The 21,433-nt window shown below is 45.8% G+C and overlaps 1 protein-coding gene and 1 long non-coding RNA gene across 4 annotated transcripts in view; one reads left to right on the top strand and one right to left on the bottom strand.

Annotated features, from left to right (window-relative positions):
- The window catches only part of SLC44A1 (solute carrier family 44 member 1), an 889,643-nt gene that overhangs the window by 287,963 nt on the left and 580,247 nt on the right, over positions 1–21,433 (top strand). For both annotated transcript variants that reach the window (XM_069630839.1, XM_069630838.1), the window contains exon 3: positions 19,357–19,499. In XM_069630839.1, coding sequence (XP_069486940.1) covers positions 19,357–19,499 — 143 coding nt within the window. The remainder of the gene's footprint in view (positions 1–19,356; positions 19,500–21,433) is intronic.
- LOC138516029 (uncharacterized) overlaps positions 1–21,433 on the bottom strand; it is a 300,011-nt gene that overhangs the window by 206,190 nt on the left and 72,388 nt on the right. For both annotated transcript variants that reach the window (XR_011282209.1, XR_011282208.1), the window contains exon 2: positions 19,322–19,433. This is a non-coding gene — a long non-coding RNA (uncharacterized lncRNA). The remainder of the gene's footprint in view (positions 1–19,321; positions 19,434–21,433) is intronic.

Here is a 21,433-nt window from a genome sequence, read left to right as displayed (position 1 = left end):
AAAGGCAAACTCTGAGTACCCATGAGTAGGTGTTTTGGGCGGGGAGGGGTAGGAACTGAGTAGGAATGGCCATAGGGTCTGGCATGTCATTAGGTGGGCAAATAACCAAACGCCTAGAAGCTTTGCATCCTTCCTCATTTGCCATTTCCTCCCTATCTGTACTCAAGCACCACCTATAAGTCGAAGCTATTGCATTAAAGCACTGCTAATAGCCCAAACTAAAAAGCAGGAGAGTGGTGAAGAACTTGGAAAAGGCAGAGTAGGAATGAATTTAGCAGAGTCTGCTAGGGAGGAAAGGGTAAACTGGGAATAGAGTGCTGGTGAAACGAAACATACTACCAAAAGAGGGTGAGAAGAGTATTGTGTCGGGTTTGCCGGGTATGGTACCGAAGGAGGGGCACAATATGGAAAAGGTTATCGCTTGAACTGCAACTATCCATCGAAAACAATTGAGAATTGTTGGAAGTGACAAGGGGCTAGAATAACTTGACAGGCAGAACGATGGGTAGGGCGTTGGTAGAGGACAGAGGCTCAGAGGATACTTTTTTTTTTTAATTGTGTATTTTAGTCCAACTGAGCTTTTTTGCACATTACACACAATCAGGTTATCACAATTGTATACAAAATACATATAAATACAGTTGTCCAATATAAAGACAATCCTTATTTACAGTACAATCATGAATTAAATATCCAAAACCACTTCCCAAAAATGAGTCCTAATTAAAAGCGATATTTAATTTGTGTTTAAAATCCTAATTCCAAGATCCTCCGCCCTAAAATGAACACAAGCAGCCTGTATTTCATTACGAATCTGAGATTGGGCTGGGCGTTCTAGACATAATGTTTCAAGGATTCATCTCCATGGTCACAGAATCAACATATCGCCCCCGTTGCAATATTATTCCTCATTCCCCTTACTTCCATTGTGGGTAACACATTCAATTTAAACCTCAGGACTTAGTACACTCTAGAGGGGTGCGTCCTTAAATATGGAGCCACCACATTACAATATTTTATTCCAGTTAAAGTGATAATTGAAGCAATGATACCATAGTAAATCCTCTTGAGTTTTAATCCAGGCATGCCTTAAAAGTTTCAGTTTCTCCTTGTTGGGATTTCTATAAAGTTCTCCACCAAGGAATTAATTCTAAGGAGCAAATGCGCACAAGACCAAGCTCATTTGACAAGCACCTTACAGGAGGACTTATCAAGCATTTCATTTAGGGCCACATAAAAAGACTCGGGAGGGGGTAAGAATCTTAACATATAACAACAAAGTTCCTCAATTAACACATGTCTCCACAGGCAGTAGTCCAGTTCATACCCAATACGCACCAAGGGAACAGAATTTGGGAGACGCAGCACTCGTCTCCACATGTGCCTCAAGTTTCGACCATAAGATTTCAACCTCACGGGACTCGGCACCAAAGATTAGCATGGGGATTATTTTCTGTCTATAGAGCTTTAGTAATGGCAAGGCTGCATATCGTCCAAACCTAAAATCAAATTGCAAGAACTCCACTGCAGCCGTCGTACATTTCACATCCAAGTCCCCCTACTGGCATAAATGAATTTCCCCAGATATGTATAATGATTTACTGTTTCCAATAGCTGCCCATTAAGGGACCATGAGAATGATTTCCATTTTGATCTTATATTATTCAATACAAGAATTTTAGATTGGCTGATATTGAGAGAAAGGTATAAATTACTCAAAAAGGTGGCAATGCCATACGGGGCTCTCTGAAGACCTATAGGCATCATGCAACAGGTGAAAATGTCGTCTGCATAGGTCAAATACTGCAATTTTGTGCCCCCCAACAATGGGGGCGGGGGGTATATTCTCACCTGACCCCATCAGTCTGCCATATTTTTTTATATAAAAATTCAAAGGAAATGGTGCGAGAACGCAGCCCTGTCGCAGTCCTCGGTTGGTATCGATCCACCTTGTACAAGAGCCTTCGGAATCCACTCTGATCTTTAATTTGTGTTCCCCTATGGAGAGCTTCGAGCATACTTAGAAGTGGGTGAGGACAGCCACTTAATGCAAGTTGATCCCAGAGAACTGCCCTGTCGACATGTTGAAAGCTTTGCTTATGGCTATGAAGGGCAGATACAATGGCATACCTTGCTCCTTAGCTTGCTTTGCCAACAAGGATCATGAAAAGCTATTCAGGACAGTTCCCACTCCCTCTTTAAAACCAGACTGATTAAAATCAAGGAACTTTGCGTTTAATGCCCACAGCTGCAGCTCGTTTAGAATAAATCTTGCGAATAGTTTTCTTGACAAATCCAGCAGTGATACAGGCTTTTACTGCATAGGGGAAAATCTGTACCCAGCCTTGAAAACCAACACTATAGTAGCTTTACTCCAAGACTCTGGGAACTCCCCATAAAGGAGAATATTCTCAAATCAGCTGGACATCAAATTGGACCACAGTGGGATATCTGATTCAAGTTAGGTTTGTTAATCCATCGGGACCTGGGGCATTCAATTCGTTTTTTTGTTTTCGTTTTTTGTTTTTTGTTTTTTTACTGTTCTGAATTAACAGACAATGTCTCCAGGTCCAAGCTACATAAAAAACCCTTTCGAACCAGCAAATTGCCCTTAACATACAAATCAGTAAAATGTTTTACCCAAGTTTCACCTGTGATGGACTGAAGCTGCAGAAAAATGTTGCTTCCATTTGGGTTTCATTAGCTTACCATCTTTAGACAGCATACAGCCCAACATTCTTTCTGCGTCATTTAGCATCATAAGAAACTTGTGGCCTCTCAGCCAGTTTTTAAAGCCCTTTAGTATCAATGCGCAGCTGGTTTTAGCACCTACTAATTTCCTCATCAAACACATGGATATGCCCCAAATGTTTAGACCTTCTTTCCAAAACACCTGCCGGCAATAGGTCACCCAACACAGAAAGCATACATGTTGCGAAACCCTGAGGCGTACTTCCACCACTGTTCCTTTTACCCAATAATTCATCTATTTGACCATTGAAAGGATGTGAGATTTTATGAGACCATTTCACTTCATGATGCTTTGGATTTATCACAATATCCAGGGGAAAATCTGTTTCAATTACCTTGTGTGTAAAAGGAAGGTCGCATATAATCATACTATGGTCACTACACTCAGCCTACCATATTTTTAGGGTCCCACCTCCAAGGGACAACTTGGCAGACAAGAAGAGGCAGGGTTGGGGGGGGTAGGGACGCCTGCAAGAAAGCAGTTTGCCAGTACCAAGTCCCAGGCCTCGAGTTCCTGAATCACCAAAGACCCCCTCTCACGGTTTACCCTAGAAGTCTTGTCCCTATTTGGGAGCTCCTGGTACCAGCGATCTTGCAGGAATTCTAGATTAATATGCCCCAAAATGATTATAGATGCCCCCCTCCTCTGGGATTTCACCCATCAGGAGAAAGGAAAGTCCAGCCATCAATTCCACCATACTTGCCCTTTCATGGTTGAGGTATACATTGATCAATAAACACTTCTCAGGCAGCTCAGACTCCTGCCTTTTCCTTTCCACAATGGTTAAAAGCTATCACTTCCTTTCGTAAACAACCCCCCATACGGGCACCCCCTGGTACCAGGAAGTGCGTCAAAAACGTAACCTCAAATCCTTCAATAAGTGAGTGTCCATGTGTAAAGTCTCTTGTAGGCAAATTATTCCAAAATCCTTAAGTAGACCTTCATTTCTCAGTATATTTGTAAAACCTCTGGAATTTCAGGAAACGATACCCAAACATGATTTTCATTCCTCCCAGTTGTTAAAATAGTTGCCTCTATCAAAGGCATCACCCCTCTCAGACATTTCAAAATCAAACTGATTTCTATCTTGCTAGTTTCACCCTTTCATCATACAACAAATCAGATGGCTTGTTTATTGCGGCACCCTTGAGCTGTTGATTACCAGGGTCTTTTTTTCTCGTTTCCCCCTCTACTGGCAAATGGGCCCCCTTCTAGTACTTCAAACCCCAAGGACAAAAGGGGCTCAAATTCTGCAAGTATCGCATTCTGAATCTGTGAACGAAGATGAACCCTCACATCAAGGCAGTCCTCATGCACTAATTCCACCATTTTTAAATCTCCTGACGTCACCAGACATAAACTGGGGATTTCAAAGAATAAGGAGAGCAAGTAATTTCTATTTAAAGGAGCCCTAAGTAGGAATCTTAGTGGAGCTATACCCTTCTCAAGATTCCTTCTAGCCTTCTCAGGTTTCATCTTGAAGTCCTTTAGATGGACACGGTATCGATTGCCCTCCAGGAGCGTTTTACGTTCCGCAAGCCCCGACCTTTTCTCTTCAATTGTTTGAAAAAGGGGAAAATAATGTTGGTGGGCCACCCTACCCTACAGGCTCTAAATCAGTCATCTTTTTGCCACCTGGCTTACAAAATAGTGGAAATAATGTCTGATTCTTACACTCTTTTTGCGTTTGCCCGGGAATACCATTCATTAGACTCTGAGAGCTTACAATGTTCCCTTTTAGCACTTGCACAGCCGTTCCCCCCTCAGCATACAAGCTTTGTCAGATCCCAGGACTAACAGAGTCAGGTTTATCTTGCATCACTTGTGGCCGACGAGTTGATCTTGCTTTGTCCATGTCATCAGTATAAGAATATACGGATATTTTACTAAAGTCGATTGAGGGACCACCCCTTAGACGGGCCAACACTCCGGGATACCACTCGCTCACTGAGCCTGAGCTGTAACAGGAATTGTAACTTCCACTGCACCCTGCTGATTCCCGAAGTGGCCCTTAACCGCCTCTTAGTACTTCTGTCTTTCTCTAAACTACACCCACCCCCCAGGGACTAAGGCATTATTCCATTTCTGCCTCAGATTGTTGAAAAATGTCCTTGAGCTCCTATTTTTCTGTTTGGGAGGCATCTTACAATATTTTGACTTCTTTTAAAGATGCCCCTTCCCTTCCACAGCGGCCGGCACCCTCAATGTAGCTACTACTTAAACTGTCACTGGATTTTTGCCATCCCCCTAACTTTTGTACAAATCTAGGCACGTGACTTCTGGCAACAGCGACTCAGACTCGTTCTCTAACGGAGTGACTGCACCACCATTTACCACACGCGTGACGTTGGCCCGAACCTCCATTGTTCGCACAATTGGACAAGTTTCTCCTGAATTTCCCAGAAACCTTTGGTTCATGATAGATGCTGTTATAAAACTTTCCAGGAAGTTAACCTTCCCACACACATCCTTCAGGATCTGCCTTACCTCTCGTATTTCAAAATGGAGGGATTCATACCCTCTCTCCATTGTGTTTACTAGCCGCGCCAGGACGGAAGGATAACTCGTACAACACGGTCATCCAGCCCATGCCCAGGCGGCCCTCTTCCCAACCCCCCACAGAAGGGACGATCATTTGACGTGGTCCAAGGGTCACATGCCAATTTAACTTCTGGCAAAATCACCTCTTTCAAACATCTGCTCTTAGCACTTGCTCATCATACCGCACAGCCGAACATGCATCACATTTTGCAATTAACACTCGAGTCCGGCTGATGTAACGTAATTGCTATGAACGCCCTGGGATTTGTTGAAGATTCTCGTATTACCCATTGGTTAGATTTAAAGTCCAATGACAGTCTAACCGATTTCCCCCGTTGATGTGAAATTACTGGCGCTAACATTGAAACGTGCGACACCAGATCTACTTCAAGATCCGAGTCCAACAAAACCATGTCCTGCATATTTTCTTTTATCCTCGAAGGACCTGGTCAAATTTTCCAGTACATGACATAAGCACATCCCCTGCTTCATAAGCTACAGGGACAAGAAGAACCCAACCCTGGATGACTTATAAGCAAAGGCTCCAGGGCAGCATATGCAAATTGACCGACAACTGGGGAATTCCGGCATGGGCCACAGGAGGGAGGTGGGAGCCTGTTATTTTTAAGTCCTGCTGCTGGGATTTTTCCTCTCTCCCCTGCGCTTCACCATAAGGCTCGCTGAAGAAAGTGTTAAAGCTGGTAACGTGTGAGTGACAGTAGCACCCATCTTGTTCATGGAGGACCACGTTGGGCAGTGAATGTCATGCCCCCCATGCTTCTTAACTTAGCTACCATAGCGCAGACAGATTGGCCCCCTGTTGCCAGGGTTAAGACCCACTCCGCCGCAACTCAAAGAGAATGAGTCTCTACAGGCACCACAGAAACTGTGAAAGCGGCAGCAGACACAGGAGCAGGAACACTGTGCGTAAGCGTACACCTGAAATGGGGGCTACAAGTTGCACCCCAATTACAGGCAAAGAACAACAAACCTGCAACTGAGTATAATAGAACTATGGTTTTTCCTTGTTAATTCCTCGTTTACACACCACCGCTCCACTGTCGGAAATCGGCAGAAGGGGTTTTATGAGAACTCCTCCTGCTGGTGGCGCTAAGCTAATCACGCTAGCACAACAACGGCTACGGTAGCAAACTAGCCGAGGCAGGGCAAGGCTGTACAGGAGGCACAGAGCTCGCAGATATTGGGGCTGTTTCACAATCCCCTAGACCGCTCAGCTCTGTTGGGCACAAGGCATACACCAGAAGCCTCTGCTCTCTAAACCTCAGCTCCTCTCACCAACGCACTGGTGCTTCGTTGCCCTGATGAGCACCTCAGAGAAAAGGACCTCCTGTATGTGTCAATCCACGCTGAAGATATGGCACAACGGATACAGCACATCCAACGCTTCAGCTGCTTCCAACACAGTCCAGCATTCTGACACAATATACTATAACTTGCGGTGGGTGGGTAGAGGCAGGATGAGAAAGGACTTGTAATATAATATAGAGGACCCTTTTTATTTTATAGATGACTCGCTACAGTAACCTGTAAATCCTTATCTGGCAAACATTTAGGCCAGCATTAGCAAGCAGTTTGAGGTTGCATGGATACAGTGATTTGTATAAATAAGACTGTTTGGCATGGAGAGAGGTGGAACTCATAATGACACCCAGACTATTTTGAAGGGGTTTGGAAGAAAATGTCAGGATGAGAACAGTGATTTATAGTGAATTGTTAAATAATATTCCAAAAGCCTGTCTCCAAAGTCAGTATTCGGGCCAATGGGTTTCCTAACCAAAGTATCCAAATAGATGTTTTGGTGGTCTGCCAGACATTTTGCCTCCTGGGTCTGTTTCCCGTTCTTTGTTCAGTCCCCCGTTCTCCGGGAGGTATCACTGGCTCAGGTGGGGTTTGATGGCGACGTGGGCTTTGCTCCTAGCTGCCCACTTCTTCCCCCATATTTCCCAGGCCTGCCTTTCTTCAATTTCCTCTTCTTAGTTTCTCCTTCCTGCCCACTCATGCAGTGTCGCAGTTTTTAACCTCCTCCCACTGCTACTCTCCCCTGGGCTAGCATGGGTCTCAGGAACCATCATAGTATGGTCTCTAGCCCTTTCTCCTTTCTCCTGTTTCCTATTGGTATGGACTATCCCATTCTGAGGATTCTCTGGCTAATCCTTGCTGGCCCAAAAATAATTCTCACTTTCCTGGTACAGAGTTTCCTTTCTCTCAAGGTAATCTCCCTCGGTCTAATAGTATCAAGAAAATCTCTTGCACTTTCTCTCGCTCTCTCAATTTCACTTTCTCGCTCTCTATAGCTCGCTCACTCTTCATTTCACCCATCCGCTCTCTCAATGTTGTTTTCGTGGTCTTAACCGCCAGTTCCCCCAGAGGAAACCACCCCAGTATCGCCTGGTAGATGGGGGAGATCCCAGCTCCTCCATCTCCCTGTTTGAACAACACCAGCTACAGTGGGTTTGTAGCGGGTTCATCCAGGATACCTGCCCACATTGCGGCCAGCCGACTAGTCACAGATCCATACACAAGGAACTCTTCTGCGCTCACATCAATCTTTCCTTACTGACGCCTCCTTCAATTCATTCTCTCTCGATTACTGGCTTCAGTATTTCCTCCTATTGCTGCCCACTTTCTTCTTCAAGATGTTACTCCTTTTTTTTCTCTTCGGTCTTCTTTTCTCTCTTCATAAACTCTCTTCCACTCTTTGTAAGCCTCAGACTCCCCCCTGGTTCCTCCTTTTTATCCTTCTTGGATGGTACCCATAGAGTCCCACTTCAAGCTGGTAAACCTCTCTTCTAATGCTCTGTCTACTTAACCGAATCCTTCTGCAATCTCCCACGCTTCTCCAATCTTAACTCTCACCTGGGCTTCCTCCCTACAGTACTTTGCCAGGTATGTCATTCTTCTGCCAAGTCTTCTCACTTGGGGTCTCCTAGTATTGGATTCCCTTCAAGCTCTTCACAGAACTGACAACGGCTAACTGGGCTGGCTCCCTTTTTAGCCTGTCAAAAAGAGGTGATGACGGGAAGGTTTAGAATTAATCTTCACTTTTGCATTGCTCTGTGCAACCCTGCAGAACATCGATGTTCAGCGTGAGCGTGCCAAGCCCTTGCAGAAAGAACCATTGCCTCTTTTTTGTTTTGCCTTTTAACCTGCGTCTGCTCCGCCACTTGGGTGGGCCCAGTGTGACTGATTTCACTTGTGTATTTTCAGTCTGCACTCTGATTGGCCCATGTGTTCATGGTCAGGTGGTCTCTTAGAGAGTTTGCCTAAAGTATTACATGGGCTACACCATTTTGGATGCTAATCTGGCCTGGTTGCTGTGCCTGCTCTTATTCCCTTTCTTTACGCTAGCTGGCTGGCTGGCTATTCTGTATTGCTCTGCCTGCCAAGCGTGTTTTATTTGTGCAAAGACACACTGGTAAGACTGAAAAGGTACATGATCTATTCAATCCTTGTGCCAGTTGCAGGTGTTCAATGCTTGCTACATTTTAACTTTGCGTGATAACGTGCACATGCGTTTCCTTACTTTTCCCTGATTAAGGAATGGGTACTTTTCAGGGCTGGACTGCCCCACCGGGACACCGGGACATCCCCCGGTAGGCCTCTGGCCTGTAGGGCCTCTTTTTGAGCGGAAGGATACATGTGTTACACATCGCGTGACTCCGCCTGGGTGGTTTGCCTTGAATTGGCTGCCACCACTGACCTAGGCTGAGGCACCGTCATTTTTTTTTTCCCCAGGCAGCATCTGGGCTGGGCCCGCACCTGCGCAGGGCCCCCTGGGCTGGGCACCAGATTGGAACCGCACGTGCCCTGCAGAGGCACCGTCATTTTTTTTTTTCTTCCCAGCAGCTGGGCTGGGCCGGGCGGCGGGCCCGCCCCTGCGCAGGGCCTCCTGGGCTGGACACCAGATTGGAACCGCACGTGCCCTGCCTGCAGCCCAGCCTGCTGCACAGAGTGCACACATTAGCAGGCAATGCAGGCAGGCAACTGGTCCGGACTGCATGAGGCCCGGCAATGGCAAGCCACAAGATCGATTGATTGTCAGGTAAGAAGCGAGACACACACTGCACGTTGATGATATGTATCTCGACTCGAGATATATATCATCAACGTGCAGTGTGAGATTGTCAGTAAAGTTAACTTGCTGCGCTGCCTGGCCAGCCTTCAAATAATTCCCCAGAGCCCTGTTATTGGGCCGTAGACAAAACCGACTCTGCAGACTCCCAAATCCTGGATAATTATGGGATGCATGTTTGCAATTGCAGCTCAGTAATAAGCTGCACTTGACTTCCAGTGTCTGACATGTAGCAAGCAGCAGGGACCTTCTCCCTGGGGGACCGTCACCCTCCTCACTAAACGCCCACACTCTGCCGCTGGAGCACATACTAGGCTGTCCTTGCACCAGACTGGAGAATGAATGACTGACTCAAGATCATAGCGCTGTGAGTCGCATTATTCTGGCCTGCCTTCTGAAATCCAGTACACTCACTTGCCATGTGTGTAGATGTGGCGGAGGTCAGGACCCGCCTGGCGGAGCGCTGGCGCAGTGTGGTTGTGGGGGTTGGGGGGGTCCTGAAAATTTACTTTCTTGTGGGAATGGCCACGGAAGCTGGCAGAGGGTGGAAGTAGGGTGATGTGTTGCAGACATATAAAAGGACCGTTGTCAGCCTCCAACAAGTTTGTATTTCATCTTAAAAATTATATAATGCTCAAATGATGTAATGCTCTCTAATGCATTGCCTTTCGTGGTGCAGTACACGGCACCCTTTCTTGACACACTGCAGCTGTGGGTGCATTCTGAAGGTCGGAGGGCGTGAAGTAGGCATCTGCGTGCCAGATCTAGCATAAGGCCTTGGATTTCCACGTAGCCTGTGAGCCAGAATGCCCTGGGGTGAAATTGTATGACCTTTGGCAGAGCATGTGGGTTCCTTGTCCAGCAGCATGGGGAGCTGTAGAGGGAACTGTGGCATTAAATGCAACAGCTCGTTTAACCGGAGAGAAATCCTTTTCTATTGATGCTCGTAAGACTTTTTTTGAGATATCGACATAAGCATGTCACTGGTGTTGTTCCCATTATCTCACTACGTTTCTCATAAGTTCTTATAAACTACTGGCTGGAGCTGATGCTGATCTTGCCAGAGCACGGTCTGCATAGAATTCCCATGTGCACCTGTGTCAATGGAGTGGAGGTCCTTGCCCAAAGATTCTCTGTACCAAGAAGGGTGATCAGAGGGAACATTTCGAGGGAGAGATGGGGTGGTTGTGGGCAGTGGTGTCTAGATGGAGTTTATGGCTCAGAAACCTGCCTGGGGTGCTTTGGCGTGCTGTGGGGAGGGGGGACAGAGAGGGACGTGTGCAACCGATCTACATGCAGTCCACAGGTTTGAAGCACGACTGGTTTTCACTCTCCTGAGGTGCTTAAAATGCTTACTATTGTACAGCCTAATAACAGCCCAACTCATCATGTAAGTTCCAACAGAACATACACCGGGCTGTGCATTACATAAAAGGTGCTTGTTGTGAGCTTTATTGATATTGCACATTGTATATGTTCAGCAGTGCTTTGCAAGTGGGGTATTATCAGGGGTTTTATGGAGCTTTTGATTATTATCAGGGCTGACTCTTCCTTTCATCGTTCAGAAGTTTATGACATGATTGCTATCGAAGAGGGCCAGCACTAGCTGGTATTTACAGTGCTAAGAAGTCATTACAAGGTGACAGGAAGCTCTGTATAAATGGAACTTCTATGTGTCTGTGCGTGAGGCCTCAGGGTGACTTAGATGGCACTGAATGGGACTTAATAGGTAGTTGGTTTTCTTTGTAATTGACTTGCTAATTGTGTTGTCTCCATACCGTGGTAGTGCAATCAGGAGTCTTTTTACAAAAGAACTGTGTGAGGATCAGATCAGAGATGCATTCAGGGTCACCTAGGTTTAGATGTGAGTGAGATGATAATGTGAGCAGAAGAGTGTGTAATGACGATGCTGAGGTGTTTATTGAGAGCCGAGCACATCGTATAATGGGGAATCCATCTCATTGAGATTTTGAGGGTGACTGGCGTCTTTTGAGGTGCATGCAACCTGACCTACAACATAAAGTTCATGCGTCTCTGTCTGATTTACTGACTCCTACTTCATTACTGAGCTGCTTGTGTGAGAGGACTGATGCATCTCACGGGTTTCATTAGAATGAGCTCTGCTGTAGCACTGCATTACTTAACCCTCAGTCTTCTCTAACCTATTATACTCCTGGTGGCAACATTACGCAGACGGAGTGAAGGCGATATGACATCTTGGAGTTGGTTGAAAGGAAATTGAAAAAAAGACTGATAGACACAAGCTTTACATTTTCTTTTCTGGTACTGAGACTAGTAATGACTCCCAAGTGTGTTGGTACATTTGTTAGTGAATTGTTGTTAACATAGCCCTTTCGACAAAGCATTTTGCATAAAATATTTCCATGAACAATTATTACCCAGCCCAGGGCCGGCCCTAGGATTTTCTGGGCCCTGGACTACATAAGATGTGCGGGACCCCTTATTTGCATGAATGGTGACCCGTGATATTACAGAAACTTATATCACGGAATAAGTCTTTAATACACACAGGTATCATAGGAAGTTACATTAAAAACACGTTGCCATGAGTAAGGCAGGAGACCAATACAATGAGACGTCCAGTATATGATTTGTCACTGTTAACATTTACCCATATGGCAATATCAGGAGAGAGGCTTTATTTTGGGGTGGCAAACAAAATGAGAAGGGACCCTTATCAATGTACCCCCTGAGCCTTCACTGGATGGGATGAGCAGGCCACAACTGTTTGGCAGGATGCAGGAATTGAAAGGCGAAGCAGGGGATCCCATAACAGAACATTGCAACGGCAACTGAGAAGGTTAGGTGACTGCTGCTGAGATGTTATCTTTATATCTTCTTGTAAATCATATGGCTTTTTTTCCCATTACTGCTGCAAAATGTGGAGTAAAATGAGGTGTTTTAACTAGGAGATGCGTACGGCTCCCTCACATCACTAGGTGTGGGGACTTCTGGCACGATCGCAAATATCAAAAGCTGGCACCTATCAATATACGCACAGTAAGTGTACATATCTTAAAGGGAAATATACATGTTTGGATCACTTGACCTTTCCCCTTAGAAAAAAGTGCATCACACAAAAGAGCAATGGCATTAAAAAAACATTAATCAACACCAGAAAAATGACATGAGAGGGTAGATTTTCCCATAAGTACGCTGGCAAAGTGTAAAAGGTGCCCACCTTTTAATCCCAACAATCTATAGTGAAATATACCTAGTAAAACAAAATCCCAGTTATGTGGTCTTGTGGGTAAGCGTCTGCACTTGGTACATGATAACCTAAGTGAAATCCTTGTAGTCAAACACTTGAGCAAGTTTTCCGGACTTAAAGACACCAAAGCAGGGTAGCAGCCACCCTCGGAAAAAAGTGTGCCCACCCACATGTATCCTCTAGTTGTGCCCTGAAATACAATGAGAGAAAATAACCTCTCCAGGATTACTTTTATTCAAACCGATATTGCACTTGTGGTTTGTCCCTCTATCATTGAAGATGTACTTTTTGGTAACTTATTTAAAAGATGACCATTTGATCCATATATGTTTAAAAGCTGCTTTAAATGCACTCATTTTGACTCATTTTCATTTTCTTGGGGGATACTCTGAATCCGCTCATAGAAGAGTTGGGCTCACACACTATGCTCGCTCGCTGGGTGAAATATGGGGCCACTTTGAAAAAATATTCCAGGGCCACTTTTGGTTCCCAGTCCAGCCCTGGTACTTTTAAAAAACAAAGTCTTTGCATACTGTGGAAAATGACATATGCATGAACACAAAGATCACATTTTGAAACTGCAACATTACCGGCGGTACAGAATGCCATACGTTCAGCGCATCAAGAGAAATCCAGCACCCCAGAGTCCCACTATACCATAGTACTTGAGAGTTTCCAACCCAAACACTGCCATGACGATCAACCGCATTACAGCAATGAAAAATGTTGCATTAGTGCAGGTTTGCCCACTATCTCTGCACGGTTTGCCGCAAAGTCAATGAAGGGCGCTCCAGACAGATAAACATTTGTTATACCTCCCCTCACACAATGCAGTCATTTTTCTGCCACCAGGATGCGCCATATTTAAACCCTCCACAGATTTCCAGTTTTGAGCGATAGGACATTTACTATTGGCAGCCAAACAGACTATCAGGGTGGCCATTGGACCCGACTAGGGGGGATATCCCATCACCTAGCAGCACTACCCGGGGATCCAGGGCAAGAGACAACCCCTGTGACATTCTTGATTCTGGACAGCACCTCCTTCCAGAAGAGACCCACCCTTCCACACAGCCATACCATGTGAAAGGGAGTACCCACTGCCGTCCAGCCTTGCCAGCAATTTGCGGAGTAATCAGCAGACATGCAGTGAAGCCTCTCCGGTGTGAAGTACCATCTGTGACAGAATTTGTAGGAACATTCCCTATCTGTGACACACATGTAGGATTTATGCATTCTCACCCATATTTGCACCCACGCTTTATCTTCTATTGGCCCACCCAAAGCCTCCTCCCACTTATTCATGAATGGCAAGCACACCACTGGGTCCCCTATGTCTAATACCTTGTATAATTGTGAGACGCAGCCCTCGGCAAAAGCGCCGTAAACTCAAGAGTATTCAGCGGCCTAGTGGCCTGATGTTTCGTGGGTGGGTGAGAAGCCCGGTGTATCAATTGTGAAATCCCTCGGTATTCGGCAGGCCAAAAGTTTCCTTACACTCTTGAAAGGTCAGTGGGCGCCCATCCCTATATAATTGCTGCAGTGTCATTGCACCCTGGCTGAAAACCTGGGTTGTTCCAGACAGGTGCGAGCGGGCCCACCCCCAGAGAAGTGCCCCATTTACAGACTAGCCTCCCCATATACTACAGTGTGTTCCTAGTTGTGGTTAAAAGTGAGAATTTGCAGTCTGAGATCAGGGATCTTTTCTCTACATATGGGAAATTAGTCAACCTCACTGCCAAGTAGGTTTGCTGGATTACTTTCCATTTTGGTTTGTTTGTTAGCGGTGTCGCACCATTTAACCACATGCTAAATGGGCACTGCTAAGTTATAGCAAAATACGTCAAGGACTCCTAGACCACCCACCCCTGTGGGTCTCAATAACGCTCTCCTGGAGATTCTTGCCCGCTCTTTCTCCTATTTGAATTTGAGAATCCTCCCCTGAAGGGTGCGAAGCTCAGTATCGGGGATCCAAATGGGCAGTGCTAAACATAGGTGAAGTAATTGGGGGGTGCGGGGGATAACATTCATTTTAACCACAGTAATCCTGCCATAACAGGATATTTCCTGCCGGCCCCACCTAATTAAATCATTAGACATCTCCTGGATCAAAGACGGGAAATTACGGCAAAAAACCTCTGAAATCCTACTGGGGATACATACACCGAGGTAAGGGATAGAATCCCAGGACCACTCCATCAGGGCCAGAGCTCCATCAGGGATCTGTCTTGGGGACTCTGGGAAACATCCAACCCATGTGACTTGTCGAAGTAAATTTTGAAACCGGAGACGTGACCAAAATCTGTTAGTTCCTGTAACAGCTGGGCCAATTAGGTGCGGGGGTTTCGCAGAGTGAGCAGGATGTCCTCTGTGTACAGTGAGACCTTGTAGCTTACCCCCATCCCTAATCCCCTCTGTCCCTCCTGGCTCTAATATGGCAGGCAAGCAGTGCCATGCTCAGCACAAATAAAAGCGGGGATTGCGGACAGCCCTGCCTGGTGCCCCTGGTTATTGGCAAACTAGACAGCCGCCCATGAACACGGAGGGAGGTAGATGGGTTCTGATAAATGGCCATAACCCATTTGATAAACCCAGGGCCAAACCCAAATTGTTCTAGAATTATTGGAGGTAACCTCAGCCCACCCTGCCAAAGGCTTTATGGGCATCCATTGCAATGATGCCCACTTATGCTCGCCCGCGCTGCCACACCTCCAGTAGGTCATGGACACGCCTCCTGTTGTCATGGCTGCTATGACCTGTAATGAATTCCGTCTGATTTCCCTCCTCCCCCAACTATAACCCTGGGGAAGCATCCATCTTGCGACTGGCCAGAATCTTGGAGAAGAGCTTTGTGGCTATATTGTTAAGGGTGATGGAGCGATTGGAATCGCAGTGTCGGATCCTTCCCAGGTTTTGGTATCAATACAGTCGTGGAGACACACATTGAGGTGGCTACCCTCCCAGACACCATAAATGATTTCAAAAGATCCATGAGCGGGGGAACCAAAAGAGAGCAAAACTTTTTGTATAAGGGGGCTGTAAACCCATTAGGGCCAGGGGCTTTACTTTTCAATTTTTTAAGTCCATTCCACCTCCGCAGAGGCAATTGAGACTTCCAAAGCCTCGCGTTCTTTAGCTTTTAGTGTCAGTAGGTCCACATCCCTCAAATATTGGGCCTGAACTGCAGCCTGATCAGCCTCCCCTCTAAATGCATCAGAAATATCCTCAGTTTATCCTTATCCCCTCGCTGCAGTACAGTCCCGCAGGGCCAACACTGTTTCTATTATGACATTTCTTTAATGTGGCGATCAGTAGACAATTGGTCAGATTCCCATTTGGTAATAGAATTTAGTCTTTAACATTGTCTGGTCTGTCTTATCAGCAAGATGCTCCTGAAGCTGCTTACACACCCCTCCTCAGCGCACATAAAGCTATCCATGACACTGTCCTCTTATGTTCCTGTTCGGCCTGTCCCCCCACCTCCAGGTTCAGCTGGATTTACTACCGTTCACTAGTATATGCTGCAGATTTACTAATTAGTTCACCCCGGACCACTGCCTTCATGGCATCCCACACAATCCCCTGGCAAGGACCCAAATTACTGTTTTGCTGGAAATAATTAGCTATTACCTCAACCGTCTCACTGCACACTTGGGGGTCCCTCCGCACCGGATCATAAAGCCTTCGTGGGCGCCTGAAGTCTCTCGTCTCAACAATGGACATGGTTATTGAAACGGGCATGGTCTGATAGCGTCCAGGTGCCAATATCCACCCTACACACACACATGGGTACACTGCGCTGGGCACCAGCACAAAATCCAATCTGGAGAAACCCCCATAGATATATGAATGAAACAAGTAATCTCTCTCCTCGCCATGAAACGCCCGTCTCCAGGAATCTACGACCCCCAATTCCCAAAGAAGCAACCCAAAGGATACTGCATGCTTGAAATCTAGTTTGGTAGCGGGCAGGGTTTTGTCCACCAGAGGATTGGGCACCAGATTGAAATCACCCCTCATTAAAATCTGCCCCTCTGCAAAGGGAAGCATATGGAGAACATTTTCCAGGAACTCATCTTGCCCAGCATTCGGGGGCATAAAAGTAAACCAACGTTCCCAGTGCAAGAACTTTGCACACAGAAATCTTCCCTGGGGATCTCGTAGGACTACCCTTGGATATCAGTATCTGTTTGTCAATCCGTATCGCCACCCCCTGCTTCTTCTCACCCCAGAGGCAAAAAATCGTCTCGAACGCTCTAGTGCATAATCTCTTTTGATTCTATGCAAGCACATGTGTCTCTTGTAAGAAAGCTGTTGAGAGAGACATATCTCCCAGGTTACTTAAAATAATTTCCTTTTCATTTGGGAATGTAACCCTTGCACATTCGATGTCCCCATCATAATTAGGTCCTCCAGCCCCCACCCCCGTCATAGCCGTTAGCTTATCCAGAACACCTTATGTGATTAGGCCCTACCTGCCCCCACATCATGATACGCTCCTTCGTAGGAAATGTAATCCAACGTCCGTCCCACAGTAAACATGTATAACCCAAAACCACCCGTCCGCCTCCACCACCCCCCTCTTATCCAACTGTTAAGTGTTCAAACAGGAGGATAAAACAGACCTCTCTAAGTCCATTGGGGAATCCGACTTAGAAAGAATAAAACACTCCAAAACCATACCCCATCTCCCCTCCTGTAGCAGCCCAACTCTCAGTACAACTTTAGGCTGGGGGGGGGGGGTTGAGAGAACCCACCCTCAAGCGAAAATACTCAATTTCCAGCACGTCAGTAGCCACTGTAGGATTGCTCAAGTCTTCCTGACTGGACCCATCACCTGCCTCCCCCTCCCACCTGCATCTGGAATGGATACTTTGTATTAGAATGGGTGCTCAAACTTTGTGTAGTTCCTACGGCAACGCTGCTGTGGGGAACAAAGTAACCACCACATTGGGTGGGTTGTGGTTCTCTTTCATTAGTACCCGGCACGCACGGCGCAACGGGAATACAGCATGGTGATTGGCTCATTTGCGAGCCATACCACACGGTATTCCCTTTTAGGCCGTGCGTGCTGGCTACTCTGTTCCCGGCGAGGGGCGTGGCAGCCCCTCAGCCAATGAGGAGGCTCGAAACGGGGCAATCCCCGCTCCGAACCACCCCATGGCTGGAGGTTTCCCTCGTCCCCCGCCGGGGACTCGGGTAAGCCATTTTTTTTTTTTTTTTGCTTCCCCTTTCCTCCTCCCACCCCACCCCACTTACCTTCTATCTTGCAGTCTCCGGCGGTGGACGATGGAAACCTCCAGCCGCGTGGAGACTCGGAGCGGGGCCATCCCCGTTCCAAGCCTCCACACGGCTGGAGGCTTCCATCATACCCCGCCGGAGACCGCGGTTCTTTTTTATTTTTCCTTCCCCACCCCACTTACCTTCTTTTTTACTTCTTTTCTCGGGAGCGGACACACTGAGAACAGTGTGTTCCCAGCGCGCCCGCTCCCGATGGCCACCATGGAAAGGGAAAACGGACTACATTTTCCCCTTCCCGGCGGCCATTTTTGACAATTTTATTATTTTATTTTTTTTCTGTTCCGAAACGTGTTTCAGAACAGAAGGGCCCCAGGGGCATTACCTGGGGCGGTATTGGCCCGCAGTTTCGTGGCTTATTGCCACAGTATCATTCACTTAAAGCAAACACGTTCCATTCAAGTGCCATGAAAGTGGATCTGGCTAATAAGAGCTCAGTTTTTTCAAGTCTATTGATCTGTAGTTCAGAAGGGTGTCTTGCCTTTTGGGCTGTTGTTCCCCAGTGGGAACTCCTAATGGCCCTGGGAGACTGGCACCTGCCACACCAATATTCTGTGTTCTTGGGAGTAGATCTATTCATTATGGGGATAATTCCAGGCTCTCAATCCCTGCTGCAATAGTTGGCGAGAGTCCACATATTAAGGTGGTGAAAATTCCTTGTCTGAAGAAAGAATTATTTTGTATTTGCACAAGGAGATCGTTATTTACCTCCTCTCAGCCAATCGGAATGTTTAGAGTGCAGTCAATATCTACTGGTATTGTCTGCATTCCGTAAATTCTGTCTTCAGAAGCAAACCAGTGCTTCGTCTTGTTTTATAGATAAATTGAACCCTTTTACATTACATCTAATGCATGCGCATGCTAAACCTTTCCCAGGTCAGCCAAGTTACAATTAAAATATTTAACTTTATGAAGACAGCCTTGTTACTTAAATACTTTAAGTAACATGGTTGTCTTTATAAGTTAACATGAACATAAGTTAAGTACAAAATAAACCACATATAATTTGCTAACTCAGTTTGTCTATTTACTTTACTTACTCTTAAAATATATATATATTTTTTTACTTCACCACAAACTCCAAAACATGCATTGCTCCTACCACCAAGTGCTGATATTGTTATGGACCGTAGTAGTGGTGGTGGTTATCCCTTGGGATAGTAATGAGCAGTTCTACATACAAGTCAAATCCATGTGTTCTCTAATGAAACCATGTACATTTCATGATCCACTCTATTCTTCATTTCCAGTGTTAATCGGGGCTTTCACACACATCATAGAAATTAACATATTTACGTTTCAAAGAGAACTCTGATAGAACTGGTGTGTGCAGGGCCGAACCTATGTATCCAGAATTGCAATATGCATTTTGTTTAATACATTTTTTGTGCCATGGTATACAAACCTGAAGTTACATTGCAACTATTTCTTTTTTGGAAGGGGTTCATTTGTGGCTTTTCAATAGCTACTGGCGCAGCTTCACGGCTGATATCGGGCTATGACAGTTATGGAAATATCTGTGGACAGAAAAATACAAAAGTGGAACACATTTTGAACAGCGGTCTGGACCACACTACACACAAGTAAGTGACCTATTTTGTTGCAAATGCTTCAATCAAGGGTTTGCAATCACTGTGGTGTTGTGTGTTGCAAAGAAGAGAAATGCATATTAAATACTTTAGAAATGAAGCATCACACAATTGTACACTTGTAAAATGTTTTTATTGAAAAGCTCACTTCCCTACTCCCACATGTTGGAACCGTTTAATTTTTTGATACCAGATAAAAGGGTATAGGCGACATGCAGTGAGTTCAGGAGGCCGTGTGTTCCTGAACTCTCACCCCGCCCAATACACATGCACCCATATTTATTTTGAGAAACTTAAGTGAATTTAAGTTGTGCCCAGGTCACAGGTTTGAGTGAACAGGCTTTTCTTGCTTGTGGGGTTTAAGTCGCCATACTCTTTTTACGCACAGTGCACTACGTAAATCGCCTAAAAGGTTAAAAGTATTTTTCTCAGCCCCAGCGCCCATTTCTGCTACTACCTGAACTGGTTCACTAAGACCCAGGCACCTCAAATAGTATAGCAGAGAGGTCAGTAAGGATCAGAGTATTCAGTGGTAAACCAGCTTGCTGCATTAAAGCTGAGAGTCTTGACTAGATGGGAACCTGTTGAACCTCCAGTAAGGGCTAGCAAGGCCACTGAGTGAGTCAATCTGGAGAACGCTGAACGCGATGAATTGGTGAAGATGTGAAATCCAAATGTTTTCTAAAATTGAGTCCAGCCATGTTGTGAGACTGAACGATTTAAGGTGGTCATCCACAGAGTGAGTGAGAGAGGTACACCAGAACGGAAAATGCTACCAGTGCAGAGGGTACAGAGACACACATCATGGAAGGATACACAAAAGTGATGTCCAGATGAAGTGAAAGGAACCTGATGCTGACAAGCCAATTTCTGTCCGGCAACCAGCAAGGAGAAGTGAGCAGAGCCGGCAGAACAGATCATGCAAAATAATTTCCAAGAGTTACTCGGCCACATCCTGCGTCAAGTAGTGATGCCTACAAGAGCATTTGAGAGCAAGAAAGAGCACCAAGCGAGCAGGTTGGAAAACCGAAAGGCCAAACAGGATTAAGGAGGTGCAAAAGGGGCAACGTAGTCAGACTAGACATGCAGTTGTAGAACAGATGGAGACCGATGAGGAGAGTCAAGAGTTAATTTGGTAGCATGTTTTAGGTGTGGACCTAAATCTTAGCTGAGACCTAAAGAAAACTGAAAGACAGAGTTGTTAACCATGTTGAATTCTGGCAGATGTGATGCTATTGCCAACCCAAATCCAAAGAAGTGAGTCTATTATGCTGGTGGCTGTGGTTGTGATTTACCAGTTTGGGTCTAAACGGAGCTGAAGTAAGTGTGTTATGTTAGATAGCAATTGAAGAGAATCTCCAGAAAAAGCCGGCCGAAGCAAGTCACTTATATGCTGCTGTTCTGGTAGGTAGACATGCCTGGAGGATGGCTGAGGTGAGACGGGAGTAAGATTCAAGGATTGCAGTTGCCAAGCCTTGTAGTATATGGAATGCACCAAGAGACACTCTTAATTCATGTTGGCACAAAATATCAGCCCAGAACTGAACTGAGGTAAACAACCTTACTAAACATTTTCTGTTGGTCCCTTAATACAGTTATTTGTTTAATGAGTTAAGTTAGTACGGACATGAGACACAAGCCTGGCTTTAGGTTGTGTGGTTGCTGAAATTGGAAATTCCAGAACCTGCACAGATCTGTGCATCCTGCCTCATCTGCTGTATGTTATTTCCTTGTTTCTGTTGACCAATCTCCAGACACTCTACCTAGACTCGGGGCATGAAGTTGAGTTTTGCCAATGTGATTTCCTGACGCCCCCTAGCTGAGCTTGTTGACTTTGCTAAACATTGCGGATGTAGAATGCTTTGTACAAACCACAAGGCATACATTTGTAGTGGGATGCAATTTGAGATGCAATGTCACAGGCTTGC

This window comes from Ambystoma mexicanum, chromosome 6q (genome assembly GCF_040938575.1).
Source record: "Ambystoma mexicanum isolate Mex_15411 chromosome 6q, UKY_AmexF1_1, whole genome shotgun sequence".
Taxonomy (NCBI): domain Eukaryota; kingdom Metazoa; phylum Chordata; class Amphibia; order Caudata; family Ambystomatidae; genus Ambystoma; species Ambystoma mexicanum.
Note: the sequence above shows the minus strand (reverse complement) of the source record. Positions and strands in the feature narration are given on the sequence as shown.